The sequence below is a fragment of the Melanotaenia boesemani genome, chromosome 9, assembly GCF_017639745.1.
Source record: "Melanotaenia boesemani isolate fMelBoe1 chromosome 9, fMelBoe1.pri, whole genome shotgun sequence".
NCBI classification, from domain to species: domain Eukaryota; kingdom Metazoa; phylum Chordata; class Actinopteri; order Atheriniformes; family Melanotaeniidae; genus Melanotaenia; species Melanotaenia boesemani.
In genome coordinates, this window is record NC_055690.1 from 37,572,491 (window position 1) to 37,596,072 (window position 23,582).

The 23,582-nt window shown below is 42.8% G+C and overlaps 1 protein-coding gene across 6 annotated transcripts in view; it reads right to left on the bottom strand.

Annotated features, from left to right (window-relative positions):
* The window catches only part of atg16l1 (ATG16 autophagy related 16-like 1 (S. cerevisiae)), a 58,520-nt gene that overhangs the window by 11,102 nt on the left and 23,836 nt on the right, over positions 1-23,582 (bottom strand). For 2 of the 6 annotated variants that reach the window (XM_041994223.1, XM_041994222.1), the window contains exons 15-19: positions 6,879-6,999; positions 6,696-6,801; positions 6,338-6,487; positions 5,999-6,046; positions 5,819-5,920 (exon numbers count right to left, since the gene is read on the bottom strand). In XM_041994223.1, the coding sequence (XP_041850157.1) occupies positions 5,819-5,920; positions 5,999-6,046; positions 6,338-6,487; positions 6,696-6,801; positions 6,879-6,999 (527 nt within the window). Of the gene's footprint in view, positions 1-2,615; positions 2,873-3,160; positions 3,178-3,884; positions 3,998-5,818; positions 5,921-5,998; positions 6,047-6,337; positions 6,488-6,695; positions 6,802-6,878; positions 7,000-23,582 lie in introns of those variants that run through there. The other 4 variants (XR_006011468.1, XR_006011469.1, XR_006011470.1 and 1 more) reach the window with 4 other exon arrangements.

Sequence of the window (23,582 nt, forward strand, 5' to 3'; positions counted from 1 at the left end):
AAGGCTCCGACAGGTGGAGGTATAACCTTCGCCAGTGGCCTTCGTCAGACAAAGCGATTACTTACTCCCGTAGGCTTCAATGACCATCATTTAATAACTACAGTAAGGAAAACAAAAATTCCAAGAACTGGTCCAAAATTGATAAGAAAAAGAACATTCAAAAACTTTAATCTGGATAAATAAATAGAGGAGACAAAAAAGCCAACTGGTCTAACGTTCCTGTAGAGAAAGACCCAGAAGAAGCTTTTCGGATATTTGAAAAGTTGTTAAACGAAAAACGTGCACCTGTAAAGACGTTTACTGTACGCAGGTAAACACGGTTAGATGGTGATTTAAAACAACAAATGCTAAAAAGAGATGGAGCTGACTGCAGTTAAATCCTGACTTCCGTCACACTGGCTTCACTAAACAGAAGAAAGAAGAAAAAATATGATGAGAAAATGCAAACTAGTAATGACAGTAAACAGTTATGGAAAACTCTAAATCCTCTCCTGAAAGGCTTTACTTCTATATCCTCCTACCTGGAGACAAACTGTGGATTTATAACTAAATCTTATGATATAATCATTTAAACATTTATTTTTTTAAATAAAACTGATTCCTTCAGAAACACCTTAAAGTTAACTAAGGAAAATATATCTTTTAGATTAATAAATGAAATGAGTAATAAAAAATGCAATTTTACTTTCAAAAATATAAATTTATCGCTTGTGGAACTATTACTGTCGACATACAAGGAAAAACCTCCTGGACTGGACGACTGATAAAACCTGGAGCCTCCGTTTTCGCTCCGAGTGGAACCCACCTCATCTTTCAGTCTTTTAATGAAAATAAATTTATTTTGGTTTGGAAAACATCCAAAGTAATTCCTCTATCAAAAAATAACAAAATGAAATTCAAGAAAACAAACTGTCGACTGAATAATTTTCTCCCAATTCTGAGTAAATAATGGAACAAATGATTATTTCCTATTTTAAAGATAACTTATTAACATATTATCAGCCTGTTTCTAGAGAAAAATATTCCACAGCGACTGCTTTAACCCAGACGACGGATGACGGCTTCTGGAGTTTTATTACTTGACTTTTCAGCTGAATTTGATAAAAACTGATCATAAGATTTTGTTGGAAAAGCTGGAGTCCTGTGGTGTGTGTGTGTGTGTTAATTATTATTTCTTTGTGTGATAAACAGCTGGTTTATTATAACGGCTGCTACATGTAAACATGGAGGCTGCAGGGCAGTCGTCTCGGCCGTCTTCTGTTCACAATATTTACCAATGATTTACCATCAGTGTTAAGAACAGACGCGTTTCAGTGTTTGCTGATGACACAACAGTAAACAAAGTCAACGAATGACAGAAAAACAAAAACTGAACATGTGGTGAACTGGGTGGACAGTAACACTCATTTTAAATGTTTCTAAAACTACAAGCGTAGTTATTGGTACAAATCATTCTTTAAGAGATAAACTTCAACTCCACATAAAAGATATATCTGGAGGAGGAGGAGAAGGAGGAGGAAGAGGAGGAGGAGGAGCGAATGTTACTATCCTGGGATAACCACATTGAAAGAGCGGCCTCTAAAACAGGCAGCTTATCAGACGATACTCAGAATATGGAAGCAAACAATCGCGGACGTCTTTGGTTTCGTCTCGTCTGGATTATCGTTCTGAGGTTGGGTAAATACATGAAACAATATCAGAACATTGCAGCTGCTACGAAGCAAAGCGTCGCTCTGAAATGTGCTTTTAGGACAGACAAAATCGGCTCTCCTGGTGAAGGACAGATGGTTGTACGCACGGATTCATTTTTTAAATATTATGAGAAAAACACCATCTATGTTCTAGTGAAAACACACTTACTGAACAAGGCTGTGTTTCACTCTGCCGAAACGTAACCGCAGTTTAAGCCAACGTACAGCGTTTAGTGGAACTACCGCAACGTATGAAACACTGTTTTAAAGCTGAAAATATGCTCTAAAAATAATCCGATTTAAACTGAATGATGTGTGAGTGGATTTTTCTATGATAGTATATAAGTATGCCTACATTGTAGATTAATGTATAAATATGTGTGGGAATTAATATTAGTCGAAAATGTAAGATGATGAAAATGTTATTTTAATATTTAATTTGTAATGTGTTAGGAATGTAAACTGTATAATTTTCTACTGTAAACTGACCCCAGGAAGAGCAGCTGATGCAGGTAACGGCTGACAAGAGCTTCACTGTTTGCGGCGTTTTTCCCGCCGATGTTTCACTGACGTTAACAGAGTTAATGTTCATGTGGAGCGAAGACATTTCCCGTTTTCTACCGGGATAAAAAGCATGCTGGTCCTTGTCTTACAAATTTACAAACACCCATTCTCCACGAAATAGCATGAATTTCCTGTCATGGTCTGCCACGTTTGGCCATCCAAAAAGCTTCCGGTCGGCTATTTGTCTAAATGCATCAACATACCTTTGTTTTCCCAAACTGAAATGTTTCTGAATAAATGTGAGATTCTCTTTAAGGTCTGTTTGTTTGTTACAACATTATCAAAAGTGTTTCATCCACCATCAACTGAATGAATAACTGGGAGAAGCAGCAGGACCTTCATGTGACAGAAACCAGTCTTCACACCTTCTGCTTGCTTCTTATCACTGCTCGATTTTTAATAAACACATTAAACAGCAGTTTAACGGGTACAAATGTACACATGTGGATTCATCTTACAAACAAGTCCAATTTTCACAATGAAAACCCTTCTGTAGAACGGGTCGTCTTCATGTAACATCTGATAACCGCGGGGCAGGAGACGATCCTCAAAAGCTTTCTAGAACCGTTGGACCAGCTGGATCTTTATGGATGGTCCAGAGTCCACACCACCAGCTCCTGTCAGGTAATAACAAGACATTTTATTTGTATAGCACTTTATATTGCAGTAATCTCAAAGTGCTTACAGGCTTTTTTAAAAAGGAAGGTTTTCAAGTTTGGCTTAAAGACTTCTAAAGACATGGACTTCTCAGGTGGTCTGCTGGGGTTCCACAGTCTTGGGGCAGCAGCTGATGCCAGTGGTTGTGGGTCTGTTTCAGTTTCCATTAAGCCACCAACTTCATCCAGTTCCAGAAAAGTGTTTTGTCTCTGCTGCCTGAATTGTGGTCTTCTTTCTGGCTGCATGCCGACATTTTACCTCCCATCTGTCAGAGAGGAATACTCCGTTTTCCTGGATGCTCACACCCATGAGACATGGATGAAAAGATGGATGAAAAGATGGATAGATGGGTGGATGGATGGAAGGATGGATGGATGGATGAAAAGATGGATGGATGGATGGATGGATGGATGGAAGGATGGAAAGGTGGATGGATGGATGGATGGAAGGATGGAAAGGTGGATGGATGGATGAAAAGATGGATGGATGGGTGGATGAAAGGATGGATGGATGGATGGAAGGATGGATGGGTGGATGGAAGGGTGGATGGATGGGTGGATGGATGGATGGATGGATGGATTGAAAGATGGATGGATGGATGGATGGATGGAAGGAAGGATGGATGGATGGATGGATGGAAGGGTGGATGGATGGGTGGATGGATGGATGGATGGATGGATGGATGGATTGAAAGATGGATGGATGGATGGATGGATGGAAGGAAGGATGGATGGATGGATGGATGGAAGGGTGGATGGATGGGTGGATGGATGGATGGATGGATGGATGGATTGAAAGATGGATGGATGGATGGATGGATGGAAGGAAGGATGGATGGATGGATGGATGGAAGGGTGGATGGATGGGTGGATGGATATCTTCAGCTTTTGCTCATTTGTAACTGATTTAAAGTTTGTGTGACGTTTCTGATGAAGCAGGATATGAAACATTAAGAAAACACGAAGATCCAACCTGAGGCGGTTCTGGAGCCAGAATCCAACCCAGACCTGGAAAACGGTCAAGCTGAGCCAAAGACGACCATGCCCATTCTCTGTTCTCCTGGCTGACAGGTGGTTTAATTCCCGCTGAAATAAAGATGATGGTGAACTGATATGGATCCAAGGGAGAAATCCACCTCACATTTCTCCTGCCAGCAGCACCGTTCATTTACAACTCTCTGCAAGCCAAGTTCAGATTGTAGCACAGAAAGAAAACGTAGGGTCATGGCCATGACAACAAGACACAAATCGTGACTTATTCTTTATATACTAACCTTGGGATGCGGAAGCTGCAATCTCAGACACTTTCTTGGCTGTGATTTCCTCCGTTTTGTGAGTCGCAGCGTCTTCCACAAACACTTAACATCCGAGTAGGTACAGTTGTTCTCAGCCCAGATGGGGAGAGCTGCTACGTGATGGCACTCGGCCTTCCCGATAGCACAAACACAAGTATTTGCCTTCACTTCCTGTCCCTCAACATGCACCTGAGTGAAAACAACTTTGCTAACCTTCATAACCGCTCCGACTCTGCTAAAAGACAACGCTCTGAGTTGTGCTAGGTGGTGCTAACAAGCTAGGTAACGTCCTTAGCTGTCAAACCTGTACTAGGCTTGTAAGACATTTCCATCATACCAGGTATTTATTCTAACATTGCTAAGTAAAAAAATAGTTAATGTTACACAGAAAAAAAAAGTTAGCTTGGTGTCTGACACCCTGATGTTAGCTACTTACTCACCTCAACCTCTAAATTCTTTTTCCATCAAAGCCTCTACTTTCCCTTCCAGACTTCCACCTGCCAGCACACCAACATTCACAACTCGGCTTGAGTTGTAGGAGTTCACACTCTTTTCACTGACATTGGGAAGTCGGCAAAATACAATGTCGCTGTGAAAAATGTGACCGGTTCCTTGGCTACAGCCATTGCGCTTGTATTTGCCGCTGTGCGTTGGACATGGAAGTGATGGCGCGACGTCACACCAGGTATTAACCAGGTGGACAAGGAGTTGCAGGAGATAAAGACCATGTGGACAGGGGCGGCATGGCTCAGTGGGTAGAGTGATTCTCCTGCAGCCCAAGGGTTGCCGGTTCGATCCCAGCATGGAGGTGTCCCTGAGCAAAACACCGAACCCCTAGTTGCTCCTGATGGGTCGTGGTTGAGCGCCTTGCACGGCAGCTTCAGTGTGTGAATGTGATGTACATGTAAAGGGCTTTGGATAAAAGTGTTCTAGAAGTACTGACCATTCACCATTCGGACAGAAATGAGGACAACAATAAAAAGCTTTGTGTAAGAATAAATAAATAAATCCTCCTCTACGTGTTTCCTAAGCGTTGCATCACTTCTAGACCTCCAGCCTCCAGTCTGGTCCCGCTCTGCTGGGTCTAGGATGAAGGACTGAAGCTACTTTCCGCCTGTTCTTTTACTGACTGCTACATGCTGGCAGCAGACTGGCTCCTTATTTATCTGGATGGGTTTTATAACATGAAGTTTTGTTCCACAATGACAGAACATGTTTTAGTGGTTGAGCTTCTTATTAACATCATCTCCCTTTTTCCTGGAAATCCTGGTTTTCCCGAGCGTGGCTCTTAGGAGGATAAATATGGAACGTGTCTTTATTCATGTCTGCAAACAGCTTTAATATCTAACATGTGGTGTGGAAGGTGATAGTGGATTGTGTACAAACGTCTCACATTTCACATCATTTCTTGTTTTTATTCTGGACCGTTGGTGTCGCCGCTTCCTGTTTTTCTAGATTTTGTATGTACGCCTGGTCAGAGTTGCCGTGGAGGAAGGCACATTTTCCCGTCAGGTTTGGTTTTTTGTAAATCCTAAAAGGTGACTTTATTTGGCGTATGCAGGTTTTTGTTCCTATGCCGGCTTTAGAAATGAGGCCCCTGGTCTTTACTTACTTGTGGTTTTTGTCCAGAGTCCGGTCCACTTTTCCTGTCAGCACGTTCCAGATGTAGAGTGCTCCATCAGCTGATCCTCCAGCTACATAGCTGCCATCAGGACTGATAACAACACACAGCAGGTGAACTCCAGGTGCGAGAACCAGAACCAGGATTTTATTGGACCAAGTCCATACTCACCTGAAGGTGACTCTGGTCCAATCAGCTCCACATTTGAAGCCCTGAGTGCTGAAAAAGAGAGATAGAGATGGTGGTCCAGTTTCTTTTGGGTTCAGCTCTACTGGGTCTGACTTCATTTGGTTCTGGTTCTTTTCGAATCAGTTCTTTTGGGTTCTGTGATGTTCTGGATGGACAGAATCTTCTATTTAACTGTAAACTGAGAAGCTGTATAGAAGTTTTGAAGCTGTAACTTGTCCTTATTCTGATCACCGAGACCCAGGCAGATGCTTTCTGCATCCACGGCATGTAGAACTGGACCTGCATGCAGAACCAGTTTTAGCTTCGCCTACCTGAACTCACCTGAAGGTCTGTCTGACGGAGTTAGTTCGCAGGTCGATTATCTTCAGCAGGTCGTCTCTGGAGCAGGTGAGCAGCTCGGTCCGGTCATGGTTCAGGTCCAGAGACGTGACTCTGCCCATCAGCTCCAGCTCCCGGACGATGCTCTCCGCTCTACCGGGATCAATAGCCAGTCATCCACAATTAGACATTACCCCATGTCCCGGATCCCTCACCATGTCCCGGATCCCTCACCATGTCCCAGATCCCTCACCATGTCCCAGATCCCTCACCATGTCCCAGATCCAACCCGATGTCCCAGATCCCCATGTCCCAAATCCCTCACCATGTCCCAGATCCCTCACCATGTCCCGGAACCCACCTGATGTCCCAGAACCGGACCTTCTTATCAAAGTGTCCACTCATGACACACTGCTCCGTGCACACAATGTCGTTACAGCTGGATCCGGCGAACACCGTCTTCATACCTGCACAGGTGAAGATCAAAGTCAGTCACCAGCCACACCCGAATCCTCACCTGACACCCCGACAGCCAATCACGTACAGACTTTGCTGCGCAGGTCCCAGAGTTTCAGCGTCCGGTCATAGCTTCCCGACACGATCCGAGCGTTGTCCAGCAAGAAGCGGGCGGACAGAACCTTCCCGCTATGACCCGTCAGCGTGTGCTGCAGGAGAAACATACGTGTTATGTCACCTATCAGGTCGCCTGACAGATCACCTGATGTAGGTCACCTGACAAAAATCTCATACTAAAGAGAATTTGTTCAACTTCAGTAGGACAAGCACAGATTTTAGTGGTGGCTGGCTCAGTCAGACGAGTTACTGCTTCATGAGTTACTGCTTTATGAGTTATTGCTTTATGAGTTACTGCTTTATGAGTTATTGCTTTATGAGTTACTGCTTTATGAGTTATTGCTTTATGAGTTATTGCTTTATGAGTTACTGCTTCATGAGTTATTGCTTTATGAGTTACTGCTTTATGAGTTACTGCTTAATGAGTTACTGCTTTATGAGTTATTGCTTTATGAGTTACTGCTTTATGAGTTACTGCTTTATGAGTTATTGCTTTATGAGTTACTGCTTTATGAGTTATTGCTTTATGAGTTACTGCTTTATGAGTTATTGCTTTATGAGTTACTGCTTTATGAGTTATTGCTTTATGAGTTACTGCTTTATGAGTTACTGCTTTATGAGTTATTGCTTTATGAGTTACTGCTTTATGAGTTATTGCTTTATGAGTTACTGCTTTATGAGTTACTGCTTTATGAGTTATTGCTTTATGAGTTACTGCTTTATGAGTTACTGCTTCATGAGTTATTGCTTTATGAGTTACTGCTTTATGAGTTATTGCTTTATGAGTTACTGCTTCATGAGTTATTGCTTTATGAGTTACTGCTTCATGAGTTATTGCTTTATGAGTTACTGCTTTATGAGTTACTGCTTTATGAGTTACTGCTTTATGAGTTACTGCTTCATGAGTTATTGCTTTATGAGTTACTGCTTTATGAGTTACTGCTTTATGAGTTACTGCTTTATGAGTTATTGCTTTATGAGTTATTGCTTTATGAGTTATTGCTTTATGAGTTACTGCTTCATGAGTTACTGCTTCATGAGTTATTGCTTTATGAGTTACTGCTTTATGAGTTACTGCTTTATGAGTTACTGCTTTATGAGTTATTGCTTTATGAGTTATTGCTTTATGAGTTACTGCTTTATGAGTTACTGCTTTATGAGTTATTGCTTTATGAGTTACTGCTTCATGAGTTACTGCTTCATGAGTTATTGCTTTATGAGTTACTGCTTCATGAGTTATTGCTTCCTGAGTTATTGCTTCATGAGTTACTGCTTTATGAGTTACTGCTTTATGAGTTACTGCTTTATGAGTTACTGCTTTATGAGTTACTGCTTCATGAGTTATTGCTTTATGAGTTACTGCTTCATGAGTTATTGCTTCCTGAGTTATTGCTTCATGAGTTATTGCTTTATGAGTTACTGCTTTATGAGTTACTGCTTTATGAGTTATTGCTTTATGAGTTATTGCTTTATGAGTTACTGCTTTATGAGTTACTGCTTCCTGAGTTATTGCTTCATGAGTTACTGCTTTATGAGTTACTGCTTTATAAGTTATTGCTTCATGAGTTACTGCTTCATGAGTTACTGCTTCATGAGTTACTGCTTTATGAGTTACTGCTTTATGAGTTATTGCTTTATGAGTTACTGCTTTATGAGTTACTGCTTTATGAGTTACTGCTTTATGAGTTACTGCTTTATAAGTTACTGCTTTATAAGTTACTGCTTCATGAGTTACTGCTTTATGAGTTACTGCTTTATGAGTTACTGCTTCATGAGTTACTGCTTCATGAGTTACTGCTTTATGAGTTACTGCTTCATGAGTTACTGCTTCATGAGTTACTGCTTTATGAGTTACTGCTTTATGAGTTACTGCTTTATGAGTTACTGCTTTATGAGTTACTGCTTTATGAGTTACTGCTTTATAAGTTATTGCTTCATGAGTTATTGCTTCATGAGTTACTGCTTCATGAGTTACTGCTTCATGAGTTATTGCTTCATGAGTTATTGCTTTATGAGTTACTGCTTCATGAGTTACTGCTTCATGAGTTACTGCTTTATGAGTTACTGCTTCATGAGTTACTGCTTTATGAGTTATTGCTTCATGAGTTATTGCTTTATGAGTTATTGCTTTATGAGTTACTGCTTTATGAGTTACTGCTTTATAAATTACTGCTTTATAAGTTATTGCTTCATGAGTTATTGCTTCATGAGTTACTGCTTTATGAGTTACTGCTTTATGAGTTACTGCTTTATGAGTTATTGCTTCATGAGTTACTGCTTTATGAGTTACTGCTTTATGAGTTATTGCTTTATGAGTTATTGCTTTATGAGTTACTGCTTTATGAGTTATTGCTTTATGAGTTACTGCTTCATGAGTTACTGCTTTATGAGTTACTGCTTCATGAGTTACTGCTTCATGAGTTACTGCTTCATGAGTTACTGCTTTATGAGTTATTGCTTTATGAGTTATTGCTTTATGAGTTACTGCTTCATGAGTTACTGCTTTATGAGTTACTGCTTTATGAGTTATTGCTTTATGAGTTACTGCTTTATGAGTTACTGCTTTATGAGTTACTGCTTCATGAGTTACTGCTTCATGAGTTATTGCTTTATGAGTTACTGCTTTATGAGTTATTGCTTTATGAGTTATTGCTTTATGAGTTATTGCTTCATGAGTTATTGCTTTATGAGTTACTGCTTTATGAGTTACTGCTTTATGAGTTACTGCTTCATGAGTTACTGCTTTATGAGTTATTGCTTTATGAGTTACTGCTTTATGAGTTACTGCTTCATGAGTTATTGCTTTATGAGTTACTGCTTTATGAGTTACTGCTTCATGAGTTATTGCTTTATGAGTTACTGCTTTATGAGTTACTGCTTCATGAGTTACTGCTTTATGAGTTACTGCTTTATGAGTTACTGCTTCATGAGTTACTGCTTTATGAGTTACTGCTTTATGAGTTACTGCTTCATGAGTTACTGCTTTATGAGTTACAGCTTTATGAGTTATTGCTTTATGAGTTACTGCTTTATGAGTTACTGCTTCATGAGTTACTGCTTTATGAGTTATTGCTTTATGAGTTATTGCTTTATGAGTTACTGCTTTATGAGTTACTGCTTCATGAGTTACTGCTTTATGAGTTACTGCTTCATGAGTTACTGCTTTATGAGTTACTGCTTCATGAGTTATTGCTTCATGAGTTATTGCTTCATGAGTTACTGCTTCATGAGTTACTGCTTCATGAGTTACTGCTTCATGAGTTACTGCTTCATGAGTTACTGCTTCATGAGTTACTGCTTCATGAGTTACTGCTTTATGAGTTATTGCTTTATGAGTTACTGCTTTATGAGTTACTGCTTCATGAGTTACTGCTTTATGAGTTATTGCTTTATGAGTTATTGCTTTATGAGTTACTGCTTTATGAGTTACTGCTTCATGAGTTACTGCTTCATGAGTTATTGGTTTATGAGTTACTGCTTTATGAGTTACTGCTTTATGAGTTATTGCTTTATGAGTTACTGCTTTATGAGTTATTGCTTCATGAGTTACTGCTTTATGAGTTATTGCTTTATGAGTTACTGCTTTATGAGTTTTTGCTTCATGAGTTACTGCTTCATGAGTTATTGCTTTATGAGTTACTGCTTTATGAGTTACTGCTTCATGAGTTACTGCTTTATGAGTTACTGCTTCATGAGTTACTGCTTCATGAGTTACTGCTTTATGAGTTACTGCTTCATGAGTTACTGCTTCATGAGTTGCTGCTTTATGAGTTACTGCTTCATGAGTTATTGCTTTATGAGTTACTGCTTTATGAGTTACTGCTTCATGAGTTACTGCTTCATGAGTTACTGCTTCATGAGTTACTGCTTCATGAGTTACTGCTTTATGAGTTACTGCTTTATGAGTTACTGCTTTATGAGTTACTGCTTCATGAGTTATTGCTTTATGAGTTACTGCTTTATGAGTTACTGCTTTATGAGTTACTGCTTTATGAGTTACTGCTTCATGAGTTACTGCTTCATGAGTTACTGCTTTATGAGTTATTGCTTTATGAGTTACTGCTTCATGAGTTACTGCTTCATGAGTTATTGCTTCATGAGTTACTGCTTTATGAGTTACTGCTTCATGAGTTACTGCTTTATGAGTTACTGCTTTATGAGTTACTGCTTCATGAGTTATTGCTTCATGAGTTACTGCTTTATGAGTTACTGCTTCATGAGTTACTGCTTTATGAGTTACTGCTTCATGAGTTACTGCTTTATGAGTTACTGCTTTATGAGTTACTGCTTTATGAGTTACTGCTTCATGAGTTACTGCTTTATGAGTTATTGCTTTATGAGTTATTGCTTTATGAGTTACTGCTTTATGAGTTACTGCTTTATGAGTTATTGCTTCATGAGTTACTGCTTTATGAGTTACTGCTTTATGAGTTATTGCTTCATGAGTTACTGCTTTATGAGTTACTGCTTTATGAGTTACTGCTTTATGAGTTACTGCTTCATGAGTTACTGCTTTATGAGTTACTGCTTTATGAGTTACTGCTTTATGAGTTATTGCTTTATGAGTTACTGCTTTATGAGTTACTGCTTTATGAGTTACTGCTTCATGAGTTACTGCTTTATGAGTTACTGCTTCATGAGTTACTGCTTCATGAGTTACTGCTTCATGAGTTACTGCTTTATGAGTTACTGCTTCATGAGTTACTGCTTTATGAGTTACTGCTTCATGAGTTACTGCTTTATGAGTTACTGCTTCATGAGTTACTGCTTCATGAGTTACTGCTTCATGAGTTACTGCTTTATGAGTTACTGCTTTATGAGTTATTGCTTTATGAGTTACTGCTTTATGAGTTACTGCTTTATGAGTTACTGCTTCATGAGTTACTGCTTTATGAGTTACTGCTTCATGAGTTACTGCTTCATGAGTTACTGCTTTATGAGTTACTGCTTCATGAGTTACTGCTTCATGAGTTACTGCTTCATGAGTTACTGCTTTATGAGTTACTGCTTTATGAGTTATTGCTTTATGAGTTACTGCTTCATGAGTTACTGCTTTATGAGTTACTGCTTTATGAGTTATTGCTTTATGAGTTATTGCTTTATGAGTTACTGCTTTATGAGTTACTGCTTTATGAGTTACTGCTTCATGAGTTACTGCTTTATGAGTTACTGCTTCATGAGTTACTGCTTCATGAGTTACTGCTTTATGAGTGAGCTGTGAGTTTCTGTCTTGGTTTCGGCTTGTTTGCATTGCTTGTGTCAGACAGCCTAACTACAGGTGAGGTCGCAACACTCCCACTGTTTACTGCTCAGGGTGTTGTAGAAAAATGAATTAAAAAATGATGGATAAGTGAAGTTCAACAAAGTTCATTAACTGTAAATGGAGAACATCACATCCGACCCGCACGTGGACGCAGGAGGCGAGTGGGTAGTTTTCTACCTCTGTGTTATTAACAGGGGTCATCCAGACTAGATAAGACTGGCTACCTCCCTTGGACCTTCCTCATAAACAACCTGTTCCGGCAAATAGACTTATTGCTGTAAATTATTGCGCTGACTAAAAGGTAGTTGGTTACCGTGGCAACAGAAACTCAGACCCTGGGCAGCAGAGACGCTAGATCATGTCTGTGATGCATCGCTGTGAAAGCAGGTTCAGGCTTATTGGACTCCATCAGTCCAGGAGACGAGAATGGAGAAACATTTTATCGTCCTGCAACGTCCCAACCAGCAGTCCACAGACGTTAAACCAGCAGCGGTCAGAGTCCACAGACGTTAAACCAGCAGCGGTCAGAGTCCACAGACGTTAAACCAGCAGCGGTCAGAGTCCACAGACGTTAAACCAGCAGCGGTCAGAGTCCACAGATGTTAAACCAGCAGCGGTCAGAGTCCACAAATGTTAAACCAGCAGCGGTCAGAGTCCAAAAATGTTAAGAGCTGCACCCGCCCTCTGAAATGTGTGTGTCTCGTAACACAAATTTAACCAATCATCTCCCTTCCCTCCACTGATCAGGTCTAATACAACAGCTGACCGACCAAGCTGCAGGTTCGGTGTCAGAGCAGGTCGCCTTGGCAACGCGTCACAACAAAATAATCCACTGAACTTCTTGGACGGGTTGTACTGGAAACACAAATTTCCCTGAGGACTTTCCAAAGGGATTAATAAAGTATTTCTTCTTCTTCTTCTTCTTCTTTTGAATAACTTACGATTTTAATGATAAAAACAACATTAACTAATTATCAGTAGATTTAATATTTTTTTCTTTCTTAAGTGACCATGGTATAAGCGGGATAATGCCCTTTGAGGTTTCCATTATTATAAATTAATGGACGACGTAGAGGCGTGAACTGTCGTCCTAATGTATGTTTAATAAAAAAATAATAAAGTAGGTAAATGAATAATGGGGAACTTTCTTCTACAAGGGCGAAGCAGATAGAGGCAGTTTCAGCTGGTTGCAATCAGGCGAAGTGAGATCAGCTGTGTCAGCTCCAGAAACTTTACCACTCATGGTGCGCTGAAGCCTCAGGGAGGAGTGAGGCATTGTGTCAGCCCACATTGGGTTAAGACCACAAAGAGTAAAGACCTGAGAGTCCTCTGAACAAAGGCATGAGCTTTAACCTCCGCACAACCAAATCAACACACAATGTGCTTCACATCATCCCCGTCAGACATGGTCCATTCCTCATGTCACTCAAGCGGCTCCAAAAATGGCGTCCTTCCGCAGAAACTTGAGATCCCTCAGACCTACACAGCTGTCTGATGAGGTTTACTCTACCCTCCCTTCCCACTCAGACTTCTCCTTACTGTCTGTTAATGAGGCTACAGAAACACTCTGCTCCTCTCTGGATAAACTCTGTCCTCTAGTTTGGAAACTACCGGCCGGTCTCACTGCTTCCATTCATGTCTAAACTACTAGAGCGTGCCGTCTTCAGTCAGGTCTCACAGTTCCTCCAAGACAACAACCTGCTAGATCCATATCAGTCTGGCTATAGGCAAGGCCGCTCTACTAAAACTGCTCTCCTGTCAGTTACTGATTCCCTACGGGTTGCCAGATTCGCTGGTCAATCCTCAGTCCTTATACTGCTGGACCTGTCTGCTGCCTTTGACACGGTCAACCATCATATACTGTTCTCCACACTCTCGGAGCTTGGCATCTCAGGATCTGTCCTCTCGTGGTTTATGTCCTACCTCACAGGAAGATCCATCAAAGTATCTTGGCGAGGGGGCGTGTCCAGATCACATGGGCTGACAACAGGGGTGCCTCAGGGCTAGGTGCTTGGCCCTCTTCTCTTTTCACTATACACCTCCTCACTCGGTGCATCATTAGCTCTCATGGTTTCTCCTACCACTGCTATGCAGATGACACTCAGCTTTTCCTTTCTTTCCCACCTGATGACACAACGTCTCAATGTGAATATCAGCATGTTGCTGATATCTCCGCATGGATGAAGGATCGCCACCTTCAGCTAAATCTGTACAAGACCAAGCTTATTGTCTTTCCAGCCAATCCTTCTTTACCGCCACAGATAAGCGTGCAGCTTGACTCCATCACGCTCTTGCCTACGTCTTCTACCAGGAATCTTGGTGTCATGGTAGACAACCAGCTGACCTTTAAGGACCATGTTGCCTCGGTTGCTCGGTCTTGCCAATTTGCTCTCTACAACATCAGTAGGATCAGACCCTACCTGACTGAACACACGGCCCAGCTCCTGGTCCAGGCTCTGATCATTTCACGCATTGACTACTGCAACTCCTCACTGGCTGGCCTGCCTGCATGCTCAGTTAAACCTCTGCAGATGATCCAGAACGCAGCAGCACGTCTGGTCTTCAACCAGCCCAAAAGAGCTCATGTCACTCTGCTGCTAATCGCTCTCCACTGGCTTCCAGTTGCAGCGCATCAGATTCAAAGCTCTGCTTCTGGCTTACAAAACAATAACCCAAACGGCTCCGGTCTACCTCCACTCCTTAATCCAGAGCTACACTCCCTCTCCACAGTTACGCTCTGCCAGTGAAAGACGCCTAGTGCTCCGACCACAAGGTGGCGCCACATCAGTAGCTAGACTCTAGCACTACATGACAGCACCTGGGTCCACCTGGACTCCTAGCAGTCGGACTGCCACTTAATGATCACGTCCCTCCTGGTTGGTTTCTGCTGGTGTTGTTCTTCCTCTCAGATGTAAGTCGCTTTGGAGGAAAGCGTCTGCTAAATGACTGTAGTAGTATTAGTAGATGGGCAGGCAGAGGCCTAAGAGTTATTGACCAGCTGTTCTGTGACAGTGGTTTACAGTCATTTTCATATCTCCAAGAAAAATTCATTCTACAACCACCCAACGAGCTTCACTTTTGCTATTCTGGAACCTCCTTCCATCGTTTATATACAGTCTATGGTGAAGACCAATGATCAAACTTCTCCAAGCTTCTGTTTGCAGAGAGGAACCAGACAGGGCTGCCCGCTTTCTCCTTCACTTTTACTATTTTTATTGAACCCCTGGCTGCTGCCATAAAACAAAATAAAGAGATTAAAGGAATCCATGCCAACAATATAAAATATAGGATAAGTCTTTATGCTGATGATGTATTACTTTTCCTGCAGAAATCACTGACATCTCTCCCCTAGACAATCGCACTTATTAACACATTCTCATCAATATCTGACTACTCTATTAACTGGTCTAAGACTATTGTTATGTCCATTAACTGAGACCCACAAAACACACCTAATACTACAATACAGTCTGGAAACATTAGATATTTAGGCATAAACATTTCCCCCAGGTTATCAGAACTAACAAAAGGCGCATTCCGACAGAGAAGTTCTAAGAACGCAGTTCTAATAACTGTCCTAGTTCTAGGAACTACCTTCTCCAGGGGAACTGTTTCATGTTGCATTCACACATGAGTTGGGGGCGGAAGCGGGACCGATGTGATGCATACGTCTGCGACAGTGACGTGTGACTTTAGCGCCACATAACAACAAAACAAAACCCACTAAAAACAAAACAACACTGTAAGCTAATATGGAGAAGGAAGAGATCGTAGTGTTCATGCTCTGCTTGATGGAGATGTTACTGATGGACGATACAACCAGGCGTCTCACGTCGAGGCTGGAAGGCTCCTGAAAGTCAGAAGATGAAGAATCCAGCGGCAGGAGATCCGCCGCAGACAAAGGAGACGACGTGTAAGTTTAACTTATTAAACATGCGCCGATTGTATACGTGTCTTATGAGTAAACATTTCAGATGGTTTTCTACTGTCTGTGTTACAATAAGTAAATATTTCAGACAGCGGGTTTATTGTAACTCGTGTTCTGCGTTTCAGACGTTGCTGCAGCTCATTGAACTCCTCACTGTCCGGCTGGTCCGGAGCAAAGCTGATAACTAGTGGGAAAAGGTTGTTCTCAATTTTACCGATGAGCAGTAGATAGAGAATTTCTGTTTGTCCAGGGAGACGTTTCAATACATCTGTGGCTGCTTGAAGCTGCACTGGAGAGGATGGACACAACCACCTGCTGCAGATACTGAAGGAGATGGAGAACAGCCTGGATGCTTTACCTCCTGCCTTCCAGCTAATCACTACACACCTCTTCATAATAAGCATCATGTTCTGGAAGTTCCACAGACAGAACATACATGTATACATGATGTACACATTTAAAGAGAAAATGTTCCATAGAAAATGCATCATTTCATTTTTTATTCTTTTTTTTGGGGGGTGTGTGTGTTATGTGTAAAATAAAGATCTCATCACCTTTAAGCTTTGTGTGTTTTATGGAATCATCAGTAGAAAGGTGGAGGAGTAATCCGTCAGTGAAGGGTTGGTTGTGACTGAGTTATGGTTTAGAATTATGAGGACATAGTCACACAGATTTAGCGTATATGAAGGTAAAAATATAAAAAGGGTGGTGAAATGTTTACAGGTGTGCAATTTGTGTCAGATCTTGGTTAAACATGATAAACTTCGTTCTGTGATATGGAGCATATTATAAAGTTGATAAACTAATGTAATTTACACCCAGGGATAAGACTTAAAATGTAGCGACCAAAGATGGATTATTTAATATTTCATAGCTGTGATAAGTTAATAACTACTCAATATTTTTATTAGCTAATATTTTATAGATGTGATAAGTTAATAACTACTCAATATTTTTATTAGCTAATATTTTATAGATGTGGCCAAAGCACATCTAACAGACACAAACTGAATACTTCAGACTCTTTATAAAGTCATTTATTTTTTTATAGTGAATACAGCAGAGCAAAAATAACTATTTATATGTGTGTATATGCTGCATATCACACTGGCTTTTCCTGCCGCACGCAGGAGTCATTTGCTGCGGCGTTGACGGAGTAAACATGTCGGTGGTACAAACTGTCCAATTTACTGTTTTTTCGGTTCGTCCCAATCCGGTTGTCGTGGTTCTTAATTTATTTGTAGTCTTGTGTGAGTTTTCTACGTGCGCTGCTTCGCGTTATCTCGCGTTCTCTGACTGAGAGCTGATCGTCAGGAATATTTTTATATTTCGCTGCAAACCTTCAAAACCTCTCTGAAAATCCTCTGTGGCGTAGACGGTCAGAAGAGCTTCGACCTCCTCGTCGGTCCATTTATCGCTTGCTCTGTTGTTGTTTTTGTCCGTATGTGCAATCGTGTTTTTTAAATGTGGCGGGGACACAAAATGCGGAAATCTGGCAAGGGGCGTAGCTGCCAGTCACGAAACACCTACGTCATGAGGGTTCCTATAGAACCCTGTTCAGACCCTGCCTCGGAGCAGGAGCTAAAATGGTTATAGGAACTGGGGGCTTTGGTCCCTAGTTCCTATATGTCGGAATGAGCGAAAAAATGGCCTGGTTCCTGAAAAGGTTATAGGAACTGCTAAAAGTTCCTACAGTTGGACAGAGCCTAAAGCTGAATTATGTCCAGCTACTTAAAACAATAGAGGATGATAGTCCTCATGTAGTCTCAAGATGGCGTCAGAGATGGCTGCCTCGGTGTGTTGGTGCACATTGTTTTTCTTATTTGTTTCTTTTTCTTTATTTATTTCTTTTCTTATTTTCTACTCCCCCCGTGAGTTTGATTCATTCACTCTGGGCGGTGTTTACATTCCACCGCAGGCCAACGTGCAGGAGGCACAGGGCACGCTCGCCGACCAAATATTGAGCCCTCGGTGACTTTAACAAAGGAAACCTCACCCAAGACCTCCCAAATTACAGTTGGGAATGTTCTGAATCACTGTTACACTACAGTCGGTGGGGCCTATCACACCATCCCCCACGTTGCATTGGGTTACTCTGACCACATCATGCTCAACCTGATTCCTTCATACAGGCAGGAAGGAAAGCTTTCTAAACCTGTTGTGAGGACATCAAAGCAGTGGAGCAGTGAAGCCAGGGAGGATCTTTGTGCCTGGACTGTACTGACTGGGATGTTTTCAGGACTGCTACCAGCTGTCTGAATAAGTTCACAGAGGCTGTCACGTCTTACATCAGCTTCTGTGAGGACTGCTGCGTAACATCACGCACCACGGTGCGTTATGTCAATGACAAATCCTGGTTCACAGCTAAGCTCAGACAGCTACGGTTGGAGAAGGAAGAAGCGTTCAGGAGTGGGGACAAAGCCAGGTTTAAAGAGTCAAAGTACAGGTTTAGCAAGACGGTGAGGGACGCTAAACGACTGTACTCTGAGAAGCTCCAAAAACAGTTCTCAGCTAACCACTCTGCTTCTGTGTGGAGGGGCTTACCAGCTACACACCCAAAGCCTCCCACTCCACCAACGACTCGCACTTGGGCCAATGACCTAAATGACTTTTAGTTTTGGTTTGACGACAGATGGGACATCCTCCGTGACACTTTCCACCACCTCCATCCCACCATCTCCACCTCCCCCTCCACAGCAGGGGCCTGCGTCCTCCCATGACTGCCCACCCTAGAGGCCCCCTACTCCCCCACCAAGTGATGACTCGCTCCATCCTGGAGAGAGATGTTAACAAACTGTTCAAGAGGGAGAACACCCACAAAGCAGTCAGACCAGCCTCGATCTCTCCCTCCACTCTGAAGCACTATACTGGTTAGCATCTTCAACACCTCACTGGAGACATGCCACGTGCCAGCCTGCTTCAAAACCTCCACCATCATCCCCGTCCCCAAAAAGCCAAAGACCACAGGACTTAATGACTACAGACCTGTCGCCTTGACCTCTGCGGTAATGAAGTCATTGAGCACCTTGTGCTGTCCCATCTGAAAGCCATCATCGACCCTCTCCTAGACCCGCTGCAGTTCGCCTACAGAGCCAACAGGTCTGTGGATGATGCCGTGAACATGGCCCTCTTCTACATCTTACAGCACCTAGACTCCTCAGGAACCTATGTGAGGATCCTGTTTGTGGACTTCAGCTCTGCCTTCAACACCATCATCCTGGCTCTCCTGCAGGACGAGCTCTCAGCTGAACGTGCCTGATTCCACCTGCAGGTGGATCACAAACTTCCCGTCGGACAGGAAGCACCATGTGTAGCAGGGAGTGCATGCCTCTGACTCTCGGACTACCAGCATTGGTTCCCCTCAAGGCTGCGTCCTTCCCCCTTCTCTTCTCCCTGTACACCAGCAGCTGCACCCCCAGTCATCAATCTGTCCAGCTCCTGAAGTTTGCAGATGACACCACCCTCATTGGACTCATCTCTGGTGGGGATGAGTCCACCTACAGGTGGGAGATTGACCATCTGGTGTCTTGGTGCAGTCAGAACAACCTGGAGCTCAATGCTCTAAAGACAGTGGAGTTGGTTGTGGACTTCAGGAAGAGCGCAGCTCCACCCGCCCCCATCTCGTTGTGTGACTCCCCAGTCAACACTGTGAACATCAGCTCCATCACCAAGAAAGCCCAGCAGAGGATGTACTTCCTGCAGCAGTTGAAGTTCAACCTGCCAAAGACAATGATGATGCACTTCTACACCAACATCACTGAGTCCATCCTCAGCTCCTCCATCACCATCTGGTACGCTGCTGCCAAGGACAAGAGCAGACTGCAGCGTATCATTCGATCTGCAGAGATGATTGGCTGCAACCTGCCTTCCCTCAAGGACTTGATCACCACCAGGTCCCTGAGACATGCAGGAAAGATGGTGGCTGACCCCTCCCACCACGGTCACAAACTCTTCGAGATGCTCCCCTCTGGTAAGAGGCTGCGGTCCATCAGGACCAAAACCTCGCGCCATAAAAACAGTGTTTTCCCGTCTGCAGCCGGCCTCATCAACATGGCTCTGACACTGGTCTGCAGTTCGGGTTGGTCGCCTCGTAGTGGTAGGGCATGGCCACTGGTGGGGCCTGGGTTGGTGGGTACTGGCCCTGGGCCGGGTGTCCAGGTCTATTCTGGGGCAGGCTAGGTAGGGGTTCTGGGCCTCTGGACTCTTGGGGCCCTTCGCTCTGGCCGCCCTGGATGGCCGGTGCCTGGCAGGGTCGGCGGCTGCCAATCTTGGCCTGCCGGGGCCTGTGCCCCATAGCTGCTCTGGCTGGGGCCTTCCTCTGCTGCCCTCTGGGTGGGGTGGAGGGGTGGTGTTCGTGGTGGGGGGGCTTGGGTTGGTGCTCTAGGATTGCTGGTGATGACCCGGGTCTCTGGGCCGCCCTAGTCTGCCTCTAGCCTCCGTGGGGGCATGGCCTCATCTCTGATCCTCTTCCTTCCTCATCCTCTGCATGCTGACTCAGCACTGAGGTGTCCAGTGTGTTTATACACTAAGAGATGCTTTGGTTCAGGTGTGTGTGTTTCTGGTTCTTTGGTTGTTGTGATACATGTTGTTGTTGATGTTGTGGTTATTTTTTAGGAACTCCTGATGATTGTCTGCTTAGTTTACCTGTAAAAGCTGTAGGAAATTGTTGTGTTTCTGTACAGGTGTAGCAGCTGGTTTTCTGCTGTTAGAAGCAACAAGCTTCAATCCAACACATCTGTTGTGTTTTTGTCTTCTCTTTCTTCTTTCCTTTTGGCTTCTTTTCACGGTCTACCATCTTTTTCTGTCCCCTCCTGTCAGGTCCAGCAAGATTACAAAAATTCCATAATTCAAAGTAAATAAATAAAGAATCATATTATCAAGAGCAGCCATATACCCATAAAGCTCCTCTTGGCAAACCAAATTTGTTCAGTACAACACAGAAGCCAGACCATCATTCTGCCACCACTGTGCTGGACAGGAAAGAAAAAAGAAAAAAAAACACCGGAAACTTTCCAGACACCTCTCCCGCTTCCTGTGTAGAGGGAGGAATGGCCACTGCTGGCGGCTCAGCAGTATCACTTCCAGGAAGGTAGGAAAAGTATTTCCCTGGATCCCAACTTAGGATCTAATGTTTAACAAGTAAAAGCGCTCACAAACCAGCAGAGAGTTGGCATTTAGCAGAAAAACTGACAAACAGGTCAACAGAAAACAAGACAGGTAGGAGCTGACGGCAAGCCCGGCCCACTGGCGCCATCTTGGCCCTGTAGTGTAGGAACAGTCTAATGATCTTGGCAGAGGCTCAAGTGGAGGAGCGGTTCCCTCTTTATCCCAGACCACCTATCTTTGTGTCCTTGGGTGTACGGTTTCCCTTTACACATAGCTCACCACCAACAGAACTAGGGCTGAAACGATTCCTCGAATAATTTGAGTAATTCGATTACTAAAAACCCTCGAGGCAAATTATCTGCATCGAGTAATCGTGAAATTCATTATCAATATTCCGCACGTCCGCCCAGGTGATTTTCCCTTTTGTTACACAAAGTTCAAACAATCCCCGTCTAACAGCGACGTTCCGGCCGGATAGGGATTTCTGTTACCCAACCCAGCATAGCGTAGATAGCTGCTAACGTTGAGAAAATGAGGACAGGATGGCCGACGGAAAGGAAAGTACTGAGGAATATAAAGATGAAACACCAGCCAAAAAGACAAAGTGTGAAAAGTATGGGGCCACTACACTGAACCGAGAGAAAAACCGTGCAGCGTGTTTATTGTAAGAGTGAATTAGCGTTCCACAACCTGTTAGCAGGAGACGTCGCTGCACGCCGCAGGTTCGTCTGCCAGTCCATCATCTCGAGCTGACAGGTAAATATTTCAGTGATTACTGCCGCAGAAAATGCGTGCAAATGTTTTTGAATACGATGTAAGTAAGTAAGTAAGTAAAGTTTATTTCTATAGCACCTTTCACAGACAATGAACATCACAAGGTGCTTTACATCAATACAAATAAATTAAACACAACAAGTAATAAAATACAAATAAAATACGTTAAAATAAAAGCAAAATACATTAAGATCTGAAAGACATAATAAGCATAACACAGCCCTCGCACGTCAATTATTAAAAACCTGAGAAAACAGGTGAGTTTTAAGTTTACTCTTAAAAACATCTATAGAGTCGAGGGAACGCAGGGACGGCGGGAGGTCATTCCATAGCCTCGGCGCAAAGGCCTGGAAGGAGCGGTCACCCCGGGACTTATAATGAGTACGAGGGATCATTAGAAGATTTTGGTCCGAAGACCTCAACTTCCGAGAGGAAGTGTAGGGACAAAATAAGTCTCTAATATAGGAAGGAGCCTGGCCATGTAGGGCTCTAAAAGTCAGCACCATGATTTTAAAAGCAAAACGAACGGAGACTGGAAGCCAGTGAAGAGACTTTAAAATTGGCGTAATATGTGCCCATCTGTTCGTGTGAGTCAGGAGCCTGGCTGCAGAATTTTGGACGTGCTGCAGACGGGACAATTCCTTTTTATTTAGACAAGTAAATAGGCTGTTGCAGTAGTCCAAACGAGACGATACAAATGCATGAATTACCAATTCAAGGTCCTTATTTGAAACAACAGTTCTCAGTTTAGAGATATTCCTTAGCTGATGGAAACAGTTCCTAGTTAGCTGCTTAGAGTGGTGTTCTAAGGACATATTTTTGTCAAAGATGACACCGAGGTTTCTAAGGTGGGATTTAGATGACTCATTCAAAACACCCAGGTACTGTTTAATACATGGGCTGGCATCATCAGGGGCGATCACCAGCACCTCAGTTTTGTCTGAGTTTAACTGCAGTGAATTAGCACCCAACCATTGTTTAATTTGCTTTAGGCAGCTCATTAGGGAGTCCAATTTATGGATCTCAGAAGTCTTAAAAGAACAGTACAGCTGAATGTCATCAGCATAAATGTGGTAAGAAACATCATCAAAGTCCTTGATTATCTTTCCCAGTGGAAGAACATACAATAAAAACAATAAAGGACCTAACACAGAACCCTGAGGTACTCCACACCGCAAATCAGCTGAGTCAGACAGGATCTGGTTAGCTGATACACAAAAACTCCTACCTGACAAATACGAAGTGAACCATGATAAAACGGGGCCTGACATTCCTATTTGATCGCGCAATCTGGTTAGCAAGCTGTCATGATCAACAGTGTCAAATGCCGAGGAGAGATCCAACAGGACTAAAACAGTACATTTCCCATAGTCCGCAGACATCAAAATGTCACTGGACACTTTGAGCAAAGCAGTTTCTGTTGAGTGATGCCTACGGAAACCGGACTGAAAAGGATCAAAGATGTTAAAATTCTCTAAAAAGGAAATCAATTGTTCCGAAACAACTTTCTCCAAAACTTTGGACAGGAAGGGTAGCTTCGATATGGGCCTGAAACTATTTGGTTCGTTTGGATCCATGTTAGATTTTTTAAGAAGAGGTTCCAC